The sequence below is a fragment of the Phaethon lepturus genome, unplaced genomic scaffold (assembly GCF_000687285.1).
Source record: "Phaethon lepturus isolate BGI_N335 unplaced genomic scaffold, ASM68728v1 scaffold502, whole genome shotgun sequence".
Classification (NCBI taxonomy): Eukaryota; Metazoa; Chordata; class Aves; order Phaethontiformes; family Phaethontidae; genus Phaethon; species Phaethon lepturus.
In genome coordinates this window covers 44,947-56,217 of record NW_010520990.1, presented here as the reverse complement: position 1 = coordinate 56,217, position 11,271 = coordinate 44,947, and the positions used below count along the sequence as shown (strand labels likewise).

The 11,271-nt window shown below is 47.1% G+C and overlaps 1 protein-coding gene across 1 annotated transcript in view; it reads left to right on the top strand.

Annotated features, from left to right (window-relative positions):
• Positions 1-5,628, top strand: part of CTBP2 (C-terminal binding protein 2) — a 16,053-nt gene extending 10,425 nt beyond the window's left edge. Inside the window, exons 5-9 of the mRNA XM_010297551.1 lie at positions 1,344-1,558; positions 2,020-2,150; positions 2,730-2,857; positions 3,655-3,772; positions 5,396-5,628. Of these exons, the coding sequence (XP_010295853.1) occupies positions 1,344-1,558; positions 2,020-2,150; positions 2,730-2,857; positions 3,655-3,772; positions 5,396-5,576 (773 nt within the window). The 3' untranslated portion in view covers positions 5,577-5,628. The remainder of the gene's footprint in view (positions 1-1,343; positions 1,559-2,019; positions 2,151-2,729; positions 2,858-3,654; positions 3,773-5,395) is intronic.
• Positions 5,629-11,271: the final 5,643 nt, after the last annotated feature.

The following is an 11,271-nucleotide window of genomic DNA, read 5'->3' as shown; positions in this document are numbered from 1 at the left end:
AGCCATTCTGCTCTGTGCGGTGGCCAGTGTGTGTACAACAAAGTTTGTCTTCAGTTCACCTGTAGCAATAGAGAGTTTCAGCATCAGAGGTAGCATCAGCACCTCTGCTGATGGCCCTCTTGGCCATCCCTTTTGGGAGCGAAGTCCAGCCATCATAAGATAGTTCAAGAGATGCATCTGGGCAGCAGAAACCCATCCAGCACTTGGTGGCCAGACACAAGCTAAGTGGCAGAAATGTGAGCAGAGGAAATTTCATGAGGTGTTGGTTTAGGAAGCAGTTCTGGCTGCATCACGGGGTCTTTGCAGGTGGAGGATGGCTGCCAGCAAAGGAACCAGCAGTATTTCCACTCATTTTCTGTGCAGCAGCCATTTTTTCCACTTGCTTCACACTGTTGTCCTGCAAAGCCCTGGGCTAATTAACACAAAAAGCTGGCATATGAACATGTTTAAATGGGGAAACTGAGGCAAGGCAGGTGAGTGAGGTTAGAACAGGAGATCTGGGGTAGCTCAGGTCCATCTGGCAGGGCCAGGGTGAGGGCGGCAGCACGTGCCTGGCTGTGTGCTTGCAGCTGGGCATCCACACAGGCACCCAGCTGATGTCCCCCAGTCAATCGGGCATCTCTAGGACACCGGGATGGCATCAGGTATGTGCATGCATGGGGGGACGTTGCTGTGCACCACTAACCAGGCACGTGCTGGGCTGCCGCACCGCAGCTAGCTAGGAAAAATTAACAGATAAACGGAGCCTGCGCAGCCCTCGTGGTGGGGACAGGCAGGGGCGTCTCCAGGAACGCCGCAGACATCCCTCCCCAGCACAGTGGCCGTAGTAGTCCTTTGCTTGCAAGCCACGACAGTTGTCTTCGTCATGCCCAGTTAACCAGCTGTTCAGCAAGAGGCTGAAAAACCTATCACGAACAAGCTGTCTGAAACAGGCAGCGCCTTTTTTCGTTCCTTTTTTGGCTTTTCCTGGTAGACACAGCGTCAAAGAGGATTGTTTGTCTGTGATGTCCAGAGTTGCACATCAGTGGGGCCGAGCCACACATTGGGCCTTGCCCACCAGACCTGCATGGCCTCACTCTTCATTTTGTTTGTTTGTTTGTTTTTTAAATTTGAACACAAGCATCTCACATTTGTTAGAGCCAAGCACAGCCCTCCTTGCGCAAGGTGGCCCAGGTTTGCCCTCCAGCCAGTGTCCCTTCAGGGGCTGCCTGGGGAGTCCAGGAGGTCCCAGGGGACCCCCACAGCAGTCCAGGCATGGGGTCAGGCCACAGGGCAGCTCAGCTGTGTGGAGGCAGGGAAACAGGGACCAATTAAACTACCCCCTCTTTTTCCTTCGCGCACAGGTCGCACTGCACAGGCGGTCGCGGTCCGAGCCAAGGCGTTCGGCTTCAATGTGATATTTTACGACCCGTACCTGCAGGATGGGATAGAGAGGTCCCTGGGAGTCCAGCGGGTCTACACGCTCCAGGACCTGCTCTATCAGAGCGACTGTGTCTCGTTGCACTGTAACCTTAACGAACATAACCACCACCTTATCAACGACTTCACGATTAAGCAGGTAATTCAGCTCGTGTGCACAACTAAAGAGAGCACTCTGCTCTTCAGTGGGCAAACCCTGAGCATCGGTGCTGGCCACGGTCCTGCTGTGGTCTGGGCCACAGCAAGCCAGTGCCATAGTGCCTGTGGGCTACCTCCAAAATAGCTGGTTGCACCCAACAGCCCATCTGTCTCCCCACAGTATTTACCGGGAGATAGCATGCTACCAGGTAAGCAAACCCTTTGTGCCTGCGGTGCGGAGGCAACAGCGGGAACAGGTTTTGTTTGCTGATACCAGCTAGAGCTGGGATTTCCGTAGAAAACCCGCATGCAGTGGGATGGGGATTGCTCTGGGGTGGGAGCACAGCCGGAGTGCAGTCCCAGCCAGAGGCAGCCCGAGGAACCCGCTGCTGCGTCGGGGCAGGGGTAGGACCAGGTCACTGCACCGAGCTCACTCTCATCTCTCTCCCCGGCTGCCACTAGATGAGGCAAGGAGCGTTCCTGGTCAACACGGCACGCGGGGGTCTGGTGGACGAGAAGGCCTTAACTCAAGCCCTGAAGGAGGGACGGATACGAGGGGCTGCGCTTGACGTGCACGAGTCTGAACCATTTAGGTAAAGCTCTGGCTTTTTCTTGGGTTGCCATCTGCAGTGGCATGTCCAGGGGATACACAACAACCATGTGCCTTCTCATGCAGCGCCAGCGCTGGGGGACAGTCCTGGTTTGAGAAAATGCTGCAGCACCTTGCAGCATCCCTCAAGTGTGGGCTGGCACCGGGGTTACAGGTGTTTGAAGGAACACTGGGAGCTTAGAACAAGAAATCAGCCTGTGTTTTAATTAAAAAAAACAACCCAAAAGTGCTACAGAGACAACCCCAGGCATTTATTCCTGTGGCAACATTATGAACAACCACTCGGTAGGTTGGTTTTTCAGCCCGCTGGGTTCATTTTTTGGTGCATTTTCAGTTTGCGCCCTGTACTGGAGCCGTGTGTCCACCTCAGTGTTTCCGTGGCCATTTCAGGCTGGCAGGATGCTGTTGGGCTCCTTCCAGACCAGGTGCCGCAGGCGAGGCGCTGGGGACAGAGGCCTGCATATGCAGAGGGCAGGCCACAAGCATTTTACCGTTCGTAAGGTATTTTATTCTCTTTTCAAACACTGATTAATCTTTCTTTTTTTTTTCTCCGTGCTCCCAGTTTTGCTCAAGGTCCATTGAAAGATGCTCCTAATTTAATCTGTACGCCACATACTGCTTGGTACAGCGAGCAGGCATCACTAGAGATGAGAGAAGCTGCTGCTACTGAAATACGGCGTGCGATTACAGGTACCCAGCCCCACAGAAAAACTGCGGTTAGCTCATGTGTGCGCCTGGAATGTGAACCAGGAGGGGCAGAGATGGGGCTTCACCCTACCCATGTCTCAGTAGGAGACTGGGAAAGGGGTCTAACCCTGATTTTCTATTCCCAGCAGAAGAGCTGAGAAACAAAACTTTTCATTTCTGGCATTTGTGGTTGGGTGAGGGGTTTTTGTGGATTTTGATGTTTGGGGTTTTTTTCAAATCAGTGGGGCACTTGTGTAGCATGGCAAAGACATGTGTCTGTGACTGGGAAGAAAAGGACACTGAAGCAATCATTGCTGCTCCTGTTAATGGTGCTAAACCCAAAAGATGGTGCAGACTGTAGCCAACAGCATGCCAGAACCAAATCCCAAAGCAGTGAAGGCACCTGTGTCCAACTGGTGCTGTAACTGAGCTTGCTCCAAGATGGTGGGCATGATACTCCAGCAAATGAGTGGTTCTCTTGTCCTAAGAATTGCTTCCCTTGTTAACCTGGAAGGCATAGCTTCGTGTTTGGCTAGCTGCTGCTTTGAAAGCCGTGGGCTCAAGGGAGCAGCTTTCCTGAAAGCAGAAAGCTGGGAGTCAGGGTCAGGAAACTGGTCTCCAACCCTGCGCCTTGGGACAGCCAAAACATCCTCCTGAAACAAGGGATATGGGATTTCTGTGCCTCCTCCCCAGGCTTTATACTAACAAAGATAGTGAAATGGAAAAATGGTAGTTTGTTACTAGAGAGTGATAAAGCTCGGACTGGCCTCACACGTACTTACCTTTATTACCAACTCCAGGGCGCATCCCAGAAAGCCTAAGAAACTGCGTGAATAAAGAATTCTTTGTCACAACAGCTCCATGGTCGGTAATAGATCAGCAAGCAATTCATCCAGAGCTCAATGGTGCCACGTACAGGTAAGCCGGAGGAGCGGACCGGTGCGGTCTGGGATCCCCGCTATGAAGTGAGCACGAAAGCCCAAGCGACAACTTCCACGTTGGCTCAGCCGGTGGCTGTGAAATCCCCCTCCAGCAGGACCAGTAGGCATGTTGCTGGGATTACTAATGCTGCTTGATTTAAACCACGTGTTTGTAAAGCCTCCCATTTATAAAGCCTTCGTTCTGGTGGGGCAGCAGTCACTTGTACGGCATCTCCATAGGTGCCAGGACCCCCAGACCTGTAAACAAGCAGGACACAACTTGCAGATTTGCTCTGCACTTCTGCCCAGCCTGTGGGTTAATGAGCCAGGGTAAAAACTCCAAATATAGGTCCATAGTCAGGGGGCCTAATTTCCACCTAAATCCCTGAGATCAGGGTTACTTATTGCTCCACTTTGGATGGGTCAAAGCATGGTGATAGGAGACATTAGGCATTAGGACTCAGATGGAGCATGGGCAGCCTTCAGCACATCACCAAAATGTTGCCAAAAATACTCTGAGATACCAAAAAAACCCCACCCACAGGGCACGTCAGGCCATGTGACAGGGGAGAGGCAGGCAGAAGTGCATCTGGCAGCAGAGCCCTCGAAAGCGCAGCGCCCCGAGCAACGTGTGTGCCATGGCCCTGCACACTCACAACTGCCTGCAGAGCCCAGGCAGCCATTGGTCACTTTGACAGGCAAAATGCGTAGACTGAAACATCCAAACCCGCTGAAAGCATCCCCCTTGGTCCTGCGCCTGCCTGCTGTGAAGCACGTGAGCAATGCCCTTGCTGTGGGGACAGGCCTTGGCTTCCAGGCTTAACCTCCACCTCTGCAGGGTGCTTCATCCTTGCCAAGTTCCTCGGGAGCCACGGCCCTGGTGCGCCCGTAAGCTGGCAGCTGGGGTCAGCTCACCGCCCTTCCCCTCCCGGCTTCCCCCTCGAAGGCGAGGGCAGCAGCAGGGAGGTGCTTGAGGTTGGAGCCCTCAGTCCCCACATGTCCAACAAACCTCCAGAGGGTTTTGACATCACGTCTTCCCTGTGGACAGCTGAAGAAATTCTCATTTCTTCTCCTTTCTCAAACTTGGTGTAGCTTCTTGGAATACGTATACCTCACTCTGCTCTTAGAAAGGAAGACTGACTAGATCCAACCCCATTTTTCAGCTGTGTTCTCTAGTTACATGAGGAAGAATCAGCTCACCTTCCATAGAGGGAAAAACTTACAAACCAGGTGTAGGTGTTCAAAGGCATTCACATGCAGGGGTGACTAAGTCAGCCTGCTAGCGTTTGGCATTTCGGAGAGCATTCAAGGCCTTAGCCAATTTTTCAAGAGAGAAAGGTTTCCTTATGGTTCACCCACCTGTTCAAAGGTACAGAACAAGACGCAGTCCTGGTATCGTAGTGGAGGACACTTACCCAAGACACAGCAGCATTGGTTTAACGTTTAACATTGAGCTACCCCTTGTAATTTCACAGAAAAAAGGAACTCGGCTCTAGCAGAGAAGGGGAATCTCTTTGCCGCTCATTTTCTCCGCAGCCTCTGCACTGGTGGTTGGGTGACTGGCGCGGTCTGTGGTGAGCTCTGACGTGACAAATCTGCCTCTCTCTGTCCCCTCTCCCAGGTATCCACCTGGGATGGTCAGTGTCGCCCCGGGAGGAATACCAGCAGCTATGGAGGGCATCATTCCCGGAGGCATCCCCGTCACTCACAATCTTCCCACAGTGGCACATCCTTCCCAAGCTCCATCTCCTAACCAGCCCACAAAACACGGGGACAACAGGGAACATCCCAACGAGCAATAGCAGATAATTTAAAAATCATTCAATAAACTTGGGACCAAGAGACATTGGAAAAGAAGTTATACATGAACTAAAAAAGAATTTGATACGAAATTTGTAATGTTGATTTTGGACAGACGCATCATTGATGTTCCACTGTTAACAACAAAGTGATAGCAGTCAAGACTGGGGAGAAGCCCTGAAGAAGTCACCTGCTTACTGAAACGCTGAAAACTAGGACGTGATACATTAATGATCAACTTCTGTTATTGTGTGTTAAGTTTCCTTCATCTGTGCATCAATCACATGAATAAAAATAGATATTTTTTTTCCCCCTCAATTCCTTGGGAAGGACAGGGCTTCTGCACCTGTTTTCAAACCATGGCATTAAGCAATCTTTACAGAGTTAACATAGAAATGTTAGAGGAAACCATTATGTGGCTTCAGCCCTTTCCTTACTCTTGTATCTGGTTACCTCTTCCAACGGGAGGCATCAGTACTGGCTTGGAAGTGGAAGAAAAAATAGTAATTAACAACAATAATCCTTTCTGCAGTCTCACAGGGCCAGTGACGTGTAACAGAAGTTCTCCAGCCAGGTTTAAGTATTAGCCGTTCCAGCCGGGATCCGTGGGATTGGGAGGGCAGAAAGGGCTCCTGGCAATGGCTGCTGCCCTCCCAGGCTAATGAAAAAACGAACTGCCAGTCTCTCCTCTGCCCGATACACTGAATAAAGTAGCTGTGCATTCACCTACGCCCTGCAATGATGCAAGAAAAGAAAAAAAAAAAAAAAAAGAAAAAAAAGAAGAAAGTATTAAGTTTCACACACTATTTGTACTCAAATATATTTTCTCAGTTTTAAATCTGCAGCTATTTTATCAAGTGGAAAAAGTCTTGAGCTGGAAAGGGTTCAAGAATAATGTTGCATTTCCTTATGTCTCAGGAAACACTTTTTATGGTAACTTGTCAGACTGTCTATGAACAAAACCCACTTTTTTAGACATTGATAAAAGTCTTCTTTTCTTCACGTGATATTTTATACAAGAACACTTCAAAATGTGTTATTAGATGTGACTGATTTTAACAAATCCTATTAGATTTGTATCAACTAGTTACATGTTATATTCATAGTCTTTTGTGAATCATCGCCTTTTTGTTTTAAAAAGATGGCCTATTTTGAGCCTTTGTATGGGTACATTCCTGTTTCTGTGACAAAAAAAAATTATCTTAAACTGTCCCAAACAGAAAGAAAAAAAAAACCAATGGCTATCAGAAGTATGTTTTGTTTTAGTGTGTTACCGTTACTGTATTTGTTTATTGTAAAGGTGGACATTTAGCGTTCAGTGCAGTTTTCAATAAAAAGTGATAAAATTTCTGTAATTTCTGAAAGGTCAGAGCTCTCGCTGCAGTCTGACTAATGCTCTAAGCTGAAGACACTGAGCATGCACCGTAAGGTACAGAAGCATGACTCGGATCACCCCGTGCCCTCCTCCGGCACCGAACGTGCTTTCACGGCGGAGAGCAGGTAAGTGTTCCTCGAGTCTGACGTCGGTACCTCTGGCACTCAAGCAGCAGCTGGGACCTGCTGGTGTCGCGGTCAGCAGGAGGATGAGGCTTAGAGCGAGCCGTGACCGGCGTCGGCCGAGGGTCTGTCCTTGGCTTCCTGCAACAGGCTTTGAGAAACACAGCAGAAGCTCAGTTCAAGCTCGCTGCGTGCAAGTCAGCTTTAAAATCGTGCTGCTGGGGAAACGCTTGCTGAATTTAGTTTCCTATCCAGACTTTTCAGGTGGTGCTACCCATAATCTGCAAACTTGTTTGGAGGTTTATGAATATGCAAAATCAAGTGGGACATCATACACAGCCTAGGTGGAAAAAGGTCACGATGGTTTCCATTAAGCTATGAAGGCAGCTACACCTCAAACAACGTTTTTTTGTAGATACTCAAGAAATGAAGCATTAACAACCACTTGGGAACAAAGCTGAAAGCACGCTTGAGAGGGGCTAGCGGCTTCCAGCCTCACTGGGCAAGAGGCCCGTTCTTTCATTTCCACCCCGTCTTTCGCATCGTGTCAAGGAGTGCCAGCACGCACGGCCTGAGAGGGGAAAAGAGCTTGGTCTGGAAAGAGACTAAAAAAAGCCGAAACCCAAAATTGTCTAGGTTACAAAACTGTATTTTGTTTGCTTTAAATTAAACTGGAAACCAGCTTCAAACACGTTAAAAAAAGAGGTCACCTTTTATAGGAGAGCGACAACCCTTTGTCAGTGACCAACATAGCACAGCAGTGAATATCCGTGACCAGGAGGAGAAACCAGGTTAGTTACAGAGCAGGTATTTTGGAAACACTGAAATGACAGCAAAAATCAAGAGGAAAACGCTTAATTGCTGTTCAGGTTTAGAGTCATTTTAAAAAACAGATTAGCTCTGGTTCTTTCACTTGTTTTGAAATAAGCAGTCACATCCCAGATGGGTGCAAGTACTTCCCTGCGAAGCAGGATCTCCTGGGCTGGTGGTTCCTCATGGATCCGCTGCTAGTGGCAGACTCTGCGCCAGGACAGCGAGAGGCTTAGCTCAGCTCAGACCCCACGGAGAACGGCAAACGCTCTATTTTTCATCCAACACCCAACCTCCCTCTCGACCAAAACCAAGGACGGATGCAAACGTAGGCACATGGCTTCTACTGAAGCGCTACAAGCTCAACAGGAGCAGAAATTAGGGGATCGCAAGGGTTAGAAACTAAAGGACACATTTTGGTAACAGGCTGCAGTCTCAGAAGTTCCCCTCCGCTGCCGGGTTTCGGAGCGCCTGCAGCGCAGACACCAGCGAAACGCACAAAGAGGAGATCCATGGAAGCGGAAAGGGAAGAGTTTCACCGCAATTAAGATACGCGGAAGCACCGGGAAGCGGCACGCTGCAACTCTCAAACGGAAAATTATTGGGCAAAGGAACGGGAGGTAAAGAGTTGCTGCTGAATATTTGTGCCGCTGCTTTGCTGACAGTACTGCTGTTGTCACGCTCAGGGCAGGCAGGCAGTGAGGCTCTCATCCGCTGATGACGGATGTCAGAGTGGCTCAAGACAAGCAGCTTGAAGGTGACAACAAATAAATAAAACCTAAAAAAAAAAAAGGGGTTAAGGGCAGTTACTGAACAAAAGGGGAAAAAAGGAAAAGCGGCAATTAAATAAGGGTCTCTAAATGCACACAAACCCATTTTGTTAACGCAGTAAACACAATCTAGGAATATTTGCCATAAGCCATGCAGCAGAACTTTGGAAGAATCCAGAATTACTAAATTTTAATATATTAAAAGAAATACAGGGATTTTCAACGAAGGAATTCATAAATAAAACCAGAAAAAAATGACCAGATGTAAAGGAGGTAGCAATGAAAAGCAAAGTTCTGTGCTAGGAAAGCGTGTGCTGCTGCGCGCAATAATACGAGGAAAATAACATTGAGAAACCCAATTCTATATATATCTCTATATCTATAAACAGATATAGACATATATACTTGGCTAAAAGAGCAGAACTTGCCAACAAGCTGCAAGGTAGCATTTGCAAATCAATGTCAGTATTTGTAAACTTTTCAAGGATGTCATTCAAGAAGAGTACCCATTAACATACACTGACTACCGTGCTAGCACAAAGCAGGGGTTTGCATCTCTTTAATCTACAGGTACATGAGGTTTGGATTACTTTGATTCTGAAAAAGATACTTCACCAGTTCCAAAGGGACCTGGGAAGCGTCTTAACCTGAACATACCATTTTACAGCACATCAGAACAGAACAATGATGATGAAGCAAGCAAGAGCTCTGAAGCACCAGGACTGTCCTCTCATACCAGAGCTCGATCAATGCCCGAGCGCGCGGTGCACGCTTCTGAAAATCGGCTGAACTGGCTGCGTGGTGAACTTCCACTTGCCCTGGTGAAGCCTTGGTTGGGGACGGGGACTGTCAGGCCACAACGCAGGCTGCCCACGTACAGCAACGGGAGATAAGGGAAGGTGTGCTCGGCGAATTTGGCTCAAGGTAGACTTTCACATTGGTTATTCTCCCCATGTTACAAGGAAGCTTTACTTCCTTAAACGGAACAGTACTGCAGAAAGCAAGGCGGGGGGGGGCACCAGTTAAAATTCTGCACAGCCCTCGAAGTAGCCTACTGAAGGTAGGAGCTTATCCTTTTGTCCATTCAAATGGTAGTCTGCACAGGTAAGCTAGTCCTGGGTAAGCTAGGATCCGAGTTCACAGCGATCGGTCACTGACCGAGAATGTCTAATGCTGGCATACTTAGTCCTGAACTAGAAGGACCCCCAAAAGCGTACGGGGTTACGCCACGACAGACGATGAATGGTGCCACCGACCATGTGGTGCAGACCAGCTCAGATCATGGAACATCGCATCCCAGCTTACTCAGCATTCAGTTCCCCCACAGAAAAGCTTCAAGTCCTCAGCTAGACAAGATATAAAAGGACTTCACAAGGTAAGAAAAAGGACCAAAAAAATACCAATTTAGAAAGCAAACTTGAAACAGGATCACACACTTGTGAAGAACCTCTTTAGTGTCTGCAGTTTGCCTATTTAGTTCAGGTAAATCATACGTACACGGCAGATAAGCATGCATTCTTTTACCTGAAAGTTTGCGCATGCACCAATCAGAGGAGATCTAATGGCCAAAAAAAGGTGAAGAGATCTCATAATGAGCCTCAGTGGAATCTGTGATGGGAAAATTGCTAAGTTAATACAGTACTTCATTATTTCTATACTTTGGTGTCATCACCAAGTTTACGTAGGAGTTGTGCACATTTCAACACCATCTAAGCAGCATTTGGAAGAAAAAGCAGCAAGTTCCTCAGGGTTTCCATAGCTCTGAGCTACATAAAAATATGTACTATGGGGCTTCTTTCCAAATTCTAATCAAAACAATTTCATCTACTGCAAAATTCCTTATTCAACCACCACACCATCAAAAGTGCTTTTCAAGACAACCTGAATTGCACTGTATATGTAAAAACTGGCATTAACCTTTAGTGTTTAAGTGAGATTTTTAGATAAACTTTATCCATTACAGGTTACATGGCTAAAGTTATCAAATATAGTAAAATTTCTACTGGAGAATATACTCTGAACTTACAATCTTAGGAACTTACATAAGTTTAAGTATGGCCACATCAATCAACATGCAAGAAATTCCCAGGTTTACATACTGAGAAATATATAACACAGTGCTTTTAAAAACAACTTTAGCATAGATTCTTCTTTTTAATTAGAACTGCCAAGTGTATTCTCACTAGATTTAATGACCCTTTAAAAAGGTGTTCTTTCATTTGCAGCAACATTTGAGTTGAAAGAATAAATGATAAAATGATACATAATTTGTATCACAGCAAGATGGAGTTCTGACAATATGAAATTCTCAATCATGTCTGAGTTCTCAAATTTCACACAATTTTGTTTAGTATATACTCATTGGAATAAAATCCCTATATTTTAGGTCACTTCTCTGAATAAATATTCTTACGTATACTGAAAGGAATCTATTAACTATTAGAAGAAAAAAAATGCAAAAAAAACCCCACTTTTTCAGAAAACAAATCATTTCACTCAATGAAAAATTTAGCTTCTCTTCCAGTTTGTTCCGTAGAGTTTAGCTTTTATTACATGGGCACAGCAGTAACTAAAATATTAGTAGAATAATGAATGTATTTTTGCTTATGACTTGCTGTGG